This window comes from Spodoptera frugiperda, chromosome 23 (assembly GCF_023101765.2).
Source record: "Spodoptera frugiperda isolate SF20-4 chromosome 23, AGI-APGP_CSIRO_Sfru_2.0, whole genome shotgun sequence".
Classification (NCBI taxonomy): Eukaryota; Metazoa; Arthropoda; class Insecta; order Lepidoptera; family Noctuidae; genus Spodoptera; species Spodoptera frugiperda.
Window position 1 is genome coordinate 12846590 of NC_064234.1, and position 13640 is coordinate 12860229.

The window sequence follows — 13640 nt, forward strand, 5'->3', positions numbered from 1 at the left end:
AAGATATTATATTAATTAATTCAACAAATAATATTAAAAAATAATGTTAGCGTATTGTAATAATTCGTGCGCAGTCATTGGTTGGTATTCGCGGGTCGGGTGGGTGTGCGCAGCAGCGACCTCTGCACTTCCGATGACGTCGCGACAACTGCGCACCTCGAGTGCTCGGGTACCCGACTGGTCTCACCTTCACCTTGCATAATGCACCGTTTCTAGTTTCTACGCATTACCTGGGTACATGCTACGCTATGAGTGACAAGTGCACCTAGTCGACACGATTAGACTACCTGATGTGGGGTCATTGCAATCATTGCATTCTACGCTAAATGCGTATAAAGGTACAAGTTAAGTCTTATCTGGTTGACTTATTTGTTGCACCTTGAGGACTATAATAAAAGGTTTATGTAAATATCACATAGTAAAAACGTAACTAACTTGTGATAAACATTAAGGAAAAATTACGAACTGATGGGAAACGATGTTAAAAAAATTAGTAGGTCATCCCTAATGAGCTTGTAGATGGTAGGTACTTTAAACTAATCTAAAACAAAGTCTGATGATTATCTAGTCAACCAAAAAAAAAACTTGAATAAAGAATTGTAACTTTTGTAATTTCAGAACTACCTAATTACTAATTCTAGGTCGTTTAAAGAGGTCTGCAATTCGGTCACACATTGTTTATCTTTTTCCAACACAAGTTAATCTTTCATCACGATCAACTCCAAATGAAACCACAAAATATGTAAAAAATACTTTATTTCATTATAAAATTTTCTCACGCTCGTAATAGTGTATCTTTAAATAACCATTACATACATAATTACGTTATATTCAACACAGGTAGGTAATATGGCCTCGACTTTATTTTGTAAGTCACATTTCAAATGTTGTGTTATAAAACTGTAATTACAGCAAAAACATATCGTATGTAGGCAATTGACAAAATTGTTCTGTAAAACAGCTCTCCGATTGCTATAGTCATTACGTGGTTGCTCAGTGAACAATAGGACTGTCGGAGTTTCCAACAGGTATATTATTCCGTATGTTACACGCTCAAGGTTTTAGTGTAACTGCTTAATTAACAAAAAGTTTCAAACCAATAACATAATTTATATTTTTTCCACATCGATAATAACATCGCCCACTGTGTCGATAGAATATTTTTTACACATTATTATTGTAATGGATACCATGTTTGCCCTTGATTTTTAATTAAAAACATTATTGTGTGGTGAACCGCGAAAAAACATTTCTCTCGTCGGTCACGTTTTAATATAAAGGTTTAATTGGGTCTACAGGGGCTTGCCTAACATAGATAAATAGACAGACAGACAAACCACAAGTTCATATTTAATTAGATAATGTCAATATGGGGCTAATAGAGCTTATTGTGAAACTTAAAAGGTTGGTAACAAAAATTCTACCTCGGACCTCGACTCAAGAGAGCGCGATATCCGAACAAGGAGTCTATCGGTTTCGATTCCCGAATGAGGGTCGAATAAAGGAGAAATTCACACCTACCTAGAAATAAAATGAATATGATGTTACATGTGGTAAAGAAAGTTCTTTCAGATTTAGGAAAAATATTCATGATAACCAACATTGACACTGTATGAACCTAAAGTCAATAGGCAAACTGCAATAGCAACATATTATGTATTTAAATGATCCTAATGAAAATAATGAATTGATAGTGAGGTATTTTGGCTCTCAACCCAAGTCTCATTGACCCCGTTTATTTTACAACATACCTACTTATTGGCTGGCATGACTTTACGAGTGTGTATCATGTGTGTATGACCAACAACCGAGCATATTTCTAATGTTATCTCTACAAACACTATACGAGCCGTTAAATGCATGAAGATTTATTGATCATTCATCGGTGAACGTTGAACTAAAATTAGAAGAGCATCGTATCAATAGATGCTGCTACCATCATGGTGTGAGAGAAGATCGTCTAAGTAGGTATATATAATATAATATAACATCGCTCTTATTGTTCCTCAAAGGAGGAAGCAGAGGTGGACATAACATAAATACCTAAAAAACCCGACTGCGTTTCTTTATAATATTAAATTGAAAAAACCCTAAAACAAGAAAGTCATCGTAAAATTAAAGCAGTCGGGACCCATTCTAAATATGAAGACTTAGTGAGGACACATACGGCTTGCTTTCTAGAATGGGCCCCGACTGCTTTAATTTTACGATGACTTTCTTGTTTTAGGGTTTTTTCAATTTAATATTATAAAGAAACGCAGTCGGGTTTTTTAGTTTTTAAATTACCTTTTTTTATTTATTTTTTTTTTAGTTTTATATATTTGTATTTTGATATATCTAGTGTCACTCTCACAGTCAATACGTATCAAACGACCCCTATCAAGCGGAAATCCATCCAGGCTAGAGAGTGAGAAATATTCAAATTTGGCGCCAAAAATCCGCCATTTTGTTTTTTTATTATTTTGATATATTCAGTGTCACTCTCACAGGAAATACAAATCTAACGACACCTCTCAAGTCAAAATCCATCAAGTCGTTTAGGCTAGAGAGTGAGAAATATTCGAATTTGGCGCCAAAAATCCGCCATTTTGTTTTTTTATTATTTTGATATACCCAGTGTCACTCTCACAGTAAATACGAATCTAACGACACCTCTCAAGTCAAAATCCATCAAGCCGTTTAGGCTGTAGAGCGTGCCAAACAATTATACATACATACATACATACATACATACATACATACATACATACATACATACATACACTCGAAAAACATAACCCTCCTTCTGGCGCAGTCGGGTAATAATCTTCCACTTCCATTATTTATATAGGGAACATCACAAAGGCTTCGGTTGTAGTAAGTACCTATATAGGTACTTATTTGTAGGTATAGAGACGTGCTGACGTCTGGTTTTGGGGTCCATCGCCCTTCAAAATCGCCCCAACGAATCAACCGTGTGGAATGTAATTACTAAACGCAGACTTTGCGTCTAGCCCCTGGAGCGCTAGGGTGTGAGTGTGGAGAGGACTTACACACGTGCTTACAATGTATTGAACCAATATAATTTCGTCATAGACGCTAGCACATCAAACTAGCTCTTGCAAATCCGACCTTATTTAGAAAAACATAAAGTTAAAATTCTATTTGAGAAATGATGAGATGCGAGCCGTAAGGTCACATAGGTTGATGTGTTCGCGTCCTGCCTAGGTCATAATTTAGGCATCCTTAGGTGTGTAACAATATTTTTACGTAACAAGATATTTCATTATTATATTCTTATAAAAGGAAGATCAAATTAAGTTTTTAAAAAGAAACACAATGACAATCCTAACCTCTCTTTATTTATTCAAATAATGTTAACATGAGCAAATCACAAAATAAACTAAATAGGAACTAAAAGTAACAACACAAACCAATATTACAAATAATAGCACTTGAGAGCACAACCATACAACCGCCTCGCCCGAGCGCCGATGCAAAAGTGAAGCGCCGCACGGTACTGCTACGTTCACGTGATGCTATCCCTTCCACCTGACGTCATCGCGCTTATGTACTAGGTTGAGAGGGATTTTCCTCTAAGACGGCCGTTCCTGACAGCTGAACGTCCTCGTCAGCTTGGATTTCTGCAGCAGGGTCCCTTTGCAGTCCATCCTCATTTGATGGTTCCTCACCAACATCATTCTCTTCTGAAATGTTAAAACAACATTGTAGTGATGTATTATTTTGGCTTTGGATACTCATTGCAAACGGACAGCAAGCGTGCACTCAAGCAATCCCCTTACAAAGGGTAACCAAAGCAAGAAGGCATCATCAATGAGGAGCTCTACTCATGAACGATGTCTGCAAACATAATATGAGCAACAGTAAAACAAGAAGCTCTCGAAAGTGGCCCTCTGGCTTACGCCAGGACAACACACAAATAACAACAAATCAAGAAGCCACTTCCGAGGCCCTCTGATAAAACCTCCACATTGAGGAGTATCAGGACAACACACACAAGGTCACCTCCGTGACGTTCTGGCTGCCCCACAAGGGTACCAGGTAAACACAAACATGGTCACCTCCGTGACGTTCTGGCTGCCCCACAAGGGTGCCAGGTAAACACAATCATGGTCACCTCCGTGACGTTCTGACTACCCCTCAAGGGTATCAGGTAAACAACACAAAAGTCACCTTCGTGACACTCTGGCTGCCACTTAAGGAAACCAGGACAACACAGCTCACTCACCAGTCCCGAAGAATACCTCACATGTATCCGGGGTCCACTCACCCCGCCACTGAACCATATGTTCTGCGGCGCTCTGAGTCTTCTTCCCATATGAGCCTGCCAATAACTCAAGCTCGTAACGGTGGTGAGGCAATGCCCGGACAACTTTGTACGGACCTCGCATCCCGGAATCTAGTTTGCCGGTACTTTGTGAACCTTTGCTGACGAACACGAAACTGCCAACAGAAAAAGTACGGGGCTGTCGACGACCCTCATTAACGTAGGTGTCCTGCCGTTGCTGGTTGGCAGCAAGCAGTTCCGAGACCCTCTGTCTCCTCAGAGTCTGCAGGGCTTCTCGGTTCGGATGAGAGTCACTCAGCGCAATGTCTCGAACCAGCGATCGTAGAACCGGAGTGGTTCCTTCAACACCGGTCAGCAGTTGCAGGGCAGAAGTACGAGTTGTTGCCTGCTTCGTGATGTTAAGAGTTAGCTGCACTTTCCATAAAACGTTGGACCAAGAAGCACCCCTGTTATTTACCTCTATGCGCAGCATGTTGAGGACTGTGCGGCAGTACCGTTCGACTTGGCCGTTCTCGCGATGCATCCCGGGTGTGATAAAGTGCATAGAGGACCCAAGTTCACTTACCCAGTCTTGAAACGCAGCACTTTCGAACATCCTAGCTCTGTCACACACTATAGTTGACGGAGTGCCAAACAGTGAGATGGCATTGGAAAACACCCTTTTCAATTCATCCGCGTCTTGTCGGTATAAAGCGTATAATAAGCAAAATTTTGAAAATGAGTCTACAACTATGAGGATGTATTTATAACCGTTGGACTCTGTTAACGGCCCAAGAACATCAGCATGTAACACGGAAAAGGGAATGTCTGGTTTCGTCCAAGACTCAATTGGTTGGTGAGGTGCTCGGGGTACTTTCTTGTGCGCTAAGCAAACGATACAATGGCCAACATACTTCTTAACAAAATGTCTAAGACCAGGAAACCAAAAGTGTCGCAGTATCAAGTCGACAGTTTTATCGACGCCTATGTGATCGTGATCGTCATGAAAGACTCTTAAAAGACTAAGCCTATGCCCTTTCGGTATGAAACACAGAAGGCGCGAGTCTTCACCAGTAGGCGTGTACTTATAGTACAGCAAGTCATTTTTAATAAAAAATCGACTGCTATCTAACTGGCCCTCTCGAACCTTCTGCATTAGATCCTGAGTCTCTAAGTCGGCAGTTTGAGCAATTTTCGCCCAGTTTCGTGGATTTTGGATTTGGAACACGTGAGCAGGCTGTCTGCTGAGAAAGTCAGCATGTTGCATGTTGCAACCCTTTCGATACTCTAAAGAAAACTGAAAATCTTGCATGTAAACCCACCAGCGAGCTACACGAGGTAGTAAATCTTTTTTTCGTTCAGTTAATTTTAAAGAATTGCAATCGGTGACAATTTTAAATTTGATACCGATCAAATAATGCCGAAAGTGTTGCAAAGCACGTACCACAGCTAAGGTCTCTAGCTCGTAACTGTGATATTTTGATTCCGCTCCCTGGGTGGACTTACTGTAATACCCTACAACTCGCTTACGTCTTCCTTCGTGTTCCTGAAGCAAAATAGCCCCGAATCCTATCGAACTAGCATCCGTATGTAGTTCTGTGGGCAAACTGGGATTGAAAATTGCTAAAACTGGCTCCTCAGTTAAGCACTTAATGATATAGTCGCGAGCAACATCTTGTTCCGGTCCCCAAGCAAAAGGCACACCTTTTCTCAGTAGCTTGGCAATACAAGCAGTCTTTGAGGCGTATTCAGCAATGTACCTGCGGAAATAGCCTGCTAGCCCCAAGAACTGACGCACCTCTTTTACATTTGTGGGCTTCGGGGACTTAACTAGAACATCAGTTTTACTCGGACTCGGCCGTACCTGACCATGTCCAATCAGCCGTCCTAAGTATTCAACTTCCGTATCTAAAAACGTACATTTCTTCAGATTAACCGAGAAACCTGCCGCTGACAGGGTTTTTAAAACCTCTCGCAATACCTTTAAGCCTTCCTCGATCGAATTGGACATGATCAGTACGTCATCAATATAGGTCAATACATGGCCAGTGTCTATAAGATGCTTGAGTGTCTTTGTGATAATGCGCTGATACACGACAGGGGCGTTAGCCAGCCCGTAGGGCATTTTCAAATACTCGTAATGCCCTTCAGGCGTCACAAAGGCAGTCTTACTAATAGAGGCATCGTCTTTCATTGGTACTTGATGAAAGCCAGTAGCCATATCAAGACTGGTAAAATACTTGAAGTTGCCTAATTTATCGATGTGGTCATCGATTAGTGGCAATGGAAATCTCTCCTTAACAGTGACAGCGTTTAAGGCCCTATAGTCTACGCACATCCTATCCTCCCCGCTCTTTTTCTTTACGAGGATGATAGGACTCGCATAGTCTGATTGGGATTCTCGTATGATACCCTTACTCAAAAGCTCATTAATTATGCCGCGAACGCGTAACTTCTCGTCTGCCGAAAGCTTGTACGGTCGATAACTTATTGGACTGTCACTGCTAAGCCGAATCTCCATGCTCCCAGTGTTTACTGTGGAGGTCGCCGTGCCAGTGGTGAACGTTCTAGAAAACTCGTCGATCAATGATAACAAACGTTTCTTGTCATCACCAACTAAGGGTGTCCTCACTTGGTCGGCCAGCTCCACAGACGACACATTGTACGCTTGATCAACCCTCACCAATCGTTGAGAGTCACTTGTCCTAATGTAGGTGACACCATCGCGATTTAAAATGTCAGTCCCTACCAAGACAGGTGCCTGAATGCAATCTGGTGGTACTACATAAAGATCCGCCTCTAATGATAATTCAGGGAACTCAATTATTGTCTTAACAAAAGAAGTAGACTCAATGTCTTGACTACCGATACCTCGTAATCTACGATAGGTTGGCAACTGATTAAAACTAAAATGCTTTAAAACCGATCTAGAAATAAGTGAAATATCAGACCCAGAATCAATTAAAACATCTACGGGTAGTTTTTGAATAATTGTCGTCATCACGTTCTTTCGTCCGGAATCAACGCGGAGCAAAAATTTACGTCACTACCACTTTTATCATTAGGCTTAGAATCCATACGTTGCTTAAAATAGCACGAATCAACGAGATGACCGGTTTTCTTACAATAGGTGCAAATCACTTTGACTGGTTTTGAATAATTAGACTTCGTGTCTTTTACGTTCAAAGTCTCAGAGGGGGTAGATTTTGAATTAGAAGTGGTTGAGTCAACTTTTGATCTTTTTGAACAATCAACTTGTTTGTGACCGTGTTTGCCACACGAGAAACATGTCACCTGTCCCCTCTTAAACGATTCGCGTTTACGAGGATGGGAGGTTTCAGCAGCTGACGAGCGTATGGGATTACCGGTAGCACTTTGCGTGTTCTTAGGTTTTACATACACGGACAAAAATTCGACTAAATCTTTCGGCTGCAGTTTGGCGTTGGTAGCCGCGGCTTTCACCTGAGGGTCGGAGATGCCACGAACTACTATAGCGGTTTTGAGCTCATCCGAAAGCCCTCGTACGATATTTAACCGCAGTAGGGACATTCGAGCGTACTCTGCATACGTGGTGAACTTGTTAGACGTTGTACTCATGACGTCATACAGCACAGTCGCCACATCGACTTCACGCGGACACAACGATCGAAACTCGGCTTTAAAATTCGACCACGAGCGATCGCTTGTCACCCAATGGTTCAACCACGTTTTGGCGTCACCACGCAGGCAGCCACCAATACGCCCAAGACACTCATGATCATCCCAACCGTTCAGGTTTCGGCCACGGTCTACCTCCGCACACCACACATCAAAATCATGCAAACTTGGGTCAAAATTTGAAATATAATAATGCTTAGATCTTACTTGTAACAATGAAGACAGTGCACCGACAATCCCATCCGCCGTGCTGCTGGTATCGCGCGGCGTTTCCGCAGGCCGGCTCGTAGAAGGCGTTGCCACGCCAACCTCGGCTGAAGTCTCGGTAACGTCCAAGACCACAGATGGGGGGCTGCCTCGAACGCAAGGACGAGACGGAGCGGTTAAATTAGTCGCCGTTACCGGCAGGCGCTCCTCAAGTGCATTTAGTCGTTGCAAAATCTGATCCACCGGATCGCGTCGTTTTGAACGACGGTCGCGACGTTTGTGTGAACCATGCCTACGTTTTCGACTATCACGACTCCTACTTCGACGCGTGGGTGGCGTTTCACCACCTGAATAATCACTGCTCGACATAATTACTACCTTGCGGGTAGTATTTACAAAAATAAAAATAAAAGAGCAAAGTACTAAGTTACCAGAAAAAGATTGATCGACCACCTGGTTTTAAAATAAAAGGATGGAGAACGATTAAAGTCGCGTTAACTATCCCACTTCTGATCTTATAAAAGGAAGATCAAATTAAGTTTTTAAAAAGAAACACAATGACAATCCTAACCTCTCTTTATTTATTCAAATAATGTTAACATGAGCAAATCACAAAATAAACTAAATAGGAACTAAAAGTAACAACACAAACCAATATTACAAATAATAGCACTTGAGAGCACAACCATACAACCGCCTCGCCCGAGCGCCGATGCAAAAGTGAAGCGCCGCACGGTACTGCTACGTTCACGTGATGCTATCCCTTCCACCTGACGTCATCGCGCTTATGTACTAGGTTGAGAGGGATTTTCCTCTAAGAATATATTATCCCCAAGTACCCTCACTTATTGTTTGTTTTCAGAAAGTGTTACCTACCTAATTACCATAGTTATTTGTGCAAGCACACGCGAAGAAAGCCCTTTAACCCGATTACGGAACGTTTTCCGCGTTTATGTAAATTATTTCTTTGAAATGTTTATAAAATAAAAACTTAGCTAGCGTGTGGAGAACGGTTTTACATATGAAACGCGACATGGCGACGTCAACTCCATTGTTTTATTAAATTTAAATACCAGTTTAACTTTCTGAAACAGTACTTATTTTTAACGTTCTGACAATTATGGTCATTCTATGGAGAAGAAATGCTAGGAAGAAATACTAGCATATAATTTATGTAAAAACCAGTTATACAAAACATGAAATGCAAACAGACTTCGGTTTCAAAACTAAACTAGGTTTGTACATAATTTCAAAGATGAATAAATACTTGTATAGGTATTTGTGTAGAGGAGGCCTTATATGTATAATGTATACATATACCTACATGTAGATATCTACCTAATAACCAGTTATAATAAGAATTTTACAGACTAATTGAGTAAGTTCAAAGACACATTGGCATTACATCTCTAGTCTCTACATTTATCTGGGGGCACGGCAGTGCCCGCCAAGTCGAGCAAAAAAAAAGCGGCACGGCCGTACCATCCTTTTCTCGAAGCAATTCGGGCCTTTTTCGACCCCCTATAATTCGGTTGTGGATAAAGCAAGAAACCTGAATCTTCAGTAACTAATCCGGCATTGTATAAACACGGAATATTTAAAATTTCAGTCAATTTGAACCAGTAGTTTAAGAATGACAACTTGTTAAAGTTTCTAAATTTTGTCACTCACTGACTCATCGATCATCAAAAGTCCAAGGCACTTCTAGCAGACTTAGAAGCTTCATATTTGGAATACATATAGAGTTTAGTGTCTTAATCATGGGAAAACTTAAATATTTTGTAATTTCGGTCCAGTTTTCCAAATACACCAACTGCATCAATAACTTTGTAATCCGATATAAATATATGGGATTACAAAGTTATTTATGCAGTTGGTGGTTGGTGGTGGTTATAAATTTAATAGGTGTAGATAGGTACCTACCATATGAGGCAAGGGAGGGGGTATAGGGTGGGGTAGTACCGGAAAAGAAAAAGAGGAAGACTACATATAAAAATAAGAAAATATCATAAGACTTTTAACAAAATTCGTTAGAAGTAGATGGTATCAAAAAGAAAGGCTCTACAAAAAGAAGTGAGATCCCATCAAAAACATCCTGTAAAAAACCCAAGTCTCGCAGCTCAGTCTTTCTACCGTCAAAAGTTGTGAGATCCATGTAATACCAAGTCGGTTAATCTATTTAGTGTCTACTTGAAGGACCTTCTGTCTCAAGTTATTACATAAGTTATTATCATGCCAATATTAAAAATATTTAACGTTTTAAACAAATAGATCGACTTGGACATCGCATGAAAACAAAATGAATATTACAATATTATATTAGATTCTTTAGTCTCTCGCGCCTCACGCGATTGAAACTCTCGTTCCTGTTGGTCGCTGGCCCGTCGTGCTGTGTAGTGTGATACATACTAATAATCAAATCAAGCGATGTCCAAGTCGATCTATTTGTTTAAAACGTTAAATATTTTTAATATTGGCATGATAATAACTTATGTAATAACTTGAGACAGAAGGTCCTTCAAGTAGACACTAAATAGATTAACCGACTTGGTATTACATGGATCTCACAACTTTTGACGGTAGAAAGACTGAGCTGCGAGACTTGGGTTTTTTACAGGATGTTTTTGATGGGATAATAAACTCTATTACAATCTAAATAGATTGGAACCATTCCCATATTCCTTAATTTGGTTGTAATTTGAAACATAAACTATTTCATATCCGTAAAGTAAAGAAACTAAAGTAAGTACTTCTTCGGTATTATATCATTTGGTAAGTCTAATTAAAACTAATGAGATTTTCACGAGCATTTCCATATGCAGATGGCTTGGTTTCCTCCAAAGTACATGTAGCATATGTTGGTGCATTCGTAGGTGACTTCAAAGCCGTAACTTTCGCCAACAACCACATGGAAAGATGGGCCGAATTTTTTGTCCATAGCTTCCTTGACCATGCGAGCGGCCAGCTCGTTGTTCTGAGAGTATTTTTCACAAGCTGTGACTGTTAACTCAACAGCTTCGACTCGCATCTCTTCCGACATGTCTGAATGCTGTGGAAAAATCAGTTTGTTAGACCTTCCCTTCCTTTTAAGTATGACCTAATAAAACGAGTTGAATTTTAATCTAATAGGAATGTGGAAAGGTGGATACTGCGAGAAGAAGGATAACACGCTGCATCAGTTATTTAGTGTAGCACTTCTAAAGTTCTAACATGTTAGGAAAAGAAAGCTACCTGCAACTTAAGTGTGTTTAATTAAACCTATTGATTGCAAACTTAAATATTTTCTTTAAATGTTCGCCTCGTCAATTTCCAAACAAGCACCCATTAGTTAAGTTGTAGATGTCTACACTTTACATAACCGATTGTTCAAACAAGGTGGGTATTTACAGTACGGCAATAGTATGAGAAGAGAATGGATCCACCTGGCAAAATAAACAGATGAAACATTGCGATCGAACGCTCCTAGTCGGAGAGCTGTCGGTGTCGGACAAACAAATGTGTTTACTTGCCGCCATACGTAATTTATGGACATATTTGGACGAGAGAAATTCATTACCGGAACGTTGACTTGCAGAATATTTACTAAAATCTAGTAAAGACCTACTGTTCTACTACATTTCTTGATATGCCGCAAAATAATTCGACATGGATTTGATAGAACGATCGAACATACCTACGTAACTTTCAAAAAATATATGTTGTATAAAAAAAACTAATACAAATCTAACAGACAATTAAAAAAATATGTCAAGTTAATGTACAATTTTTTGTAGTTGTTTTCTATTTTCATTTACACATCGATCTGCAAGATCAATGTACGAGTGTATGTAACTCTATAGCCAAGAGTTCCGGTCGAATGATGCGTTATAGCGAGTAGCGAGCCAAGTCGTATCACTGCGGGGCCTTGACTCCGCCGAAATTTAATATCCACCTCGTTTGATCGATATCTCTAGCAAATATAGAATAATTAACGAATATTTAATGTAAAACAAAACCTCTGATAGGGTTTAGAAAGTCACCCTTAGGGGCTGTCTGTTAGGAATGTGTTAACGGTAAAGATTTCTTTAAATTTGATCGATGTTAATTAAGATCACACATTAATTTATTTGTTAGACTCATCAATGCATCTTACACCATCACTGACCAATGAGATTAACTAAATATATGACTACTATGAAAATAACTTTAAAAAATACCTTAGAAAGTTAGTGATCTGTGTTAGGAATTAACTTAATTCTCAGTAGTTAAGTAATTTAGGTACCTATTATTTACTATTATTAGTTACTAGTTAGGTAGTTACCTACCCGCTTAAAATAGTGATTTGAACTGTCAGGAAATCCCGATAATACAATGGATTATACGGCTTATTTAAAACACAAACAAACAAAGCTCGGCACGTGGGTAGAAAATATTTTTCTAATTATGGAAGAACCACCTACCTATCTTTAAATCTGTATTATTTGTGCTCATGTAAGTAGTAACAGTTCTTAAAATCTACTAAAGACGTTAATGTGCATATCTGTTACCTAACTGGTCATCAAATACTTAGGATTAAATTTCACGGGTCCTAAGATCAGAGTTAAGTTCTAACAGACCTCTGCTTACACTACTATCGGTAATAGCTCAATCAAGTTCATTTCTAAGTAGCTGCCTTAATAAGTATACAGATTATTTTGCGTAGGTCGATTGTTATTACACTTGGCACACAATGACATCAACATTTTTACGGCATGTAAATAAAGAAATTAAGAATTTTACCCTTATCAGAGGATACGTGTGTATCACTTTTTCAGGCGCCGCACCAGGGGCCGCAGTCTCGTCACCCATTGTATATAAAATTCACAAATATCCATCAAAATGAGACACAATCACATGCAAAACAAAATTATCGAAACACAACACGTCTTTCTGTGGACCGAGCGATGCAACGTCTCCCCGCTGTTTACCCGTTGCCTTGGAAACCGGCGGGAGGCGGGAAGATTCTGATTGATTTTTTCTCAGCACTGCACTGTGGTGCTGTTGTGAGTGGCCAGCTAGTGTCGCTGGTCACTAAGCTACTAATGGTAGTAAATTATGAGCATCGAACATGTCCAAGGCTGCGCGTGGGAGCGGCTGACTATAGTTTAACATGGTTAGCATTTTTTGAGCCTATATTTTGTTCTAATGACATCATTGTGGTGTGCAGTTACTACGAAGAATTACATGTGTGTCTTCACATGATAATTTTCTTAAAGTTATACTTGTATCTACATACTTGCCTTATCTATTTTAGTACTTATATTTTATAGCAGACCTTTCTTTCCATTTAATTAGGTATCTACTGTAGTAATTAATAGGTGGTATACGGGAAGGTACTAGGTAGGTACCTAATACCCACATTGGCAAGACAACCCTTGGTGCTTAGAAGAAGTTTCTGTTGAGCAATATTATTTACTCTGTACTTAGTAGGTACTTAATATATTAGGGTGTCTTTGCAACCTCCCTTCAGTTAGGTAAACTTCCCTTCAGT

The 13640-nt window shown here is 39.7% G+C and overlaps 1 protein-coding gene across 1 annotated transcript; it reads right to left on the reverse strand.

Annotated features, from left to right (window-relative positions):
• Window positions 1-8689: 8689 nt before the first annotated feature.
• On the reverse strand, window positions 8690-13387 carry LOC118267058 (dynein axonemal light chain 4). The gene is made up of 2 exons (XM_035580810.2): window positions 12890-13387; window positions 8690-11180 (listed from the first exon to the last, which is right to left on the reverse strand). Exons 1-2 carry the CDS (start codon window positions 12956-12958, stop codon window positions 10932-10934), a joined length of 318 nt encoding a protein of 105 aa, XP_035436703.1. The 5' UTR covers window positions 12959-13387; the 3' UTR covers window positions 8690-10931.
• Window positions 13388-13640: the final 253 nt, after the last annotated feature.

Coding starts and splice junctions, on each gene's coding strand:
- LOC118267058 (XM_035580810.2), bottom strand. CDS start 12,958: ATGGGTGACGAGACTGCGGCCCCTGGTGCGGCGCCTGAAAAAGTGATA. Junction 11,181..12,889: donor ACACGTATCCTCTGATAAGG/GTAAAATTCTTA, acceptor ATTTTTCCACAG/CATTCAGACATGTCGGAAGA.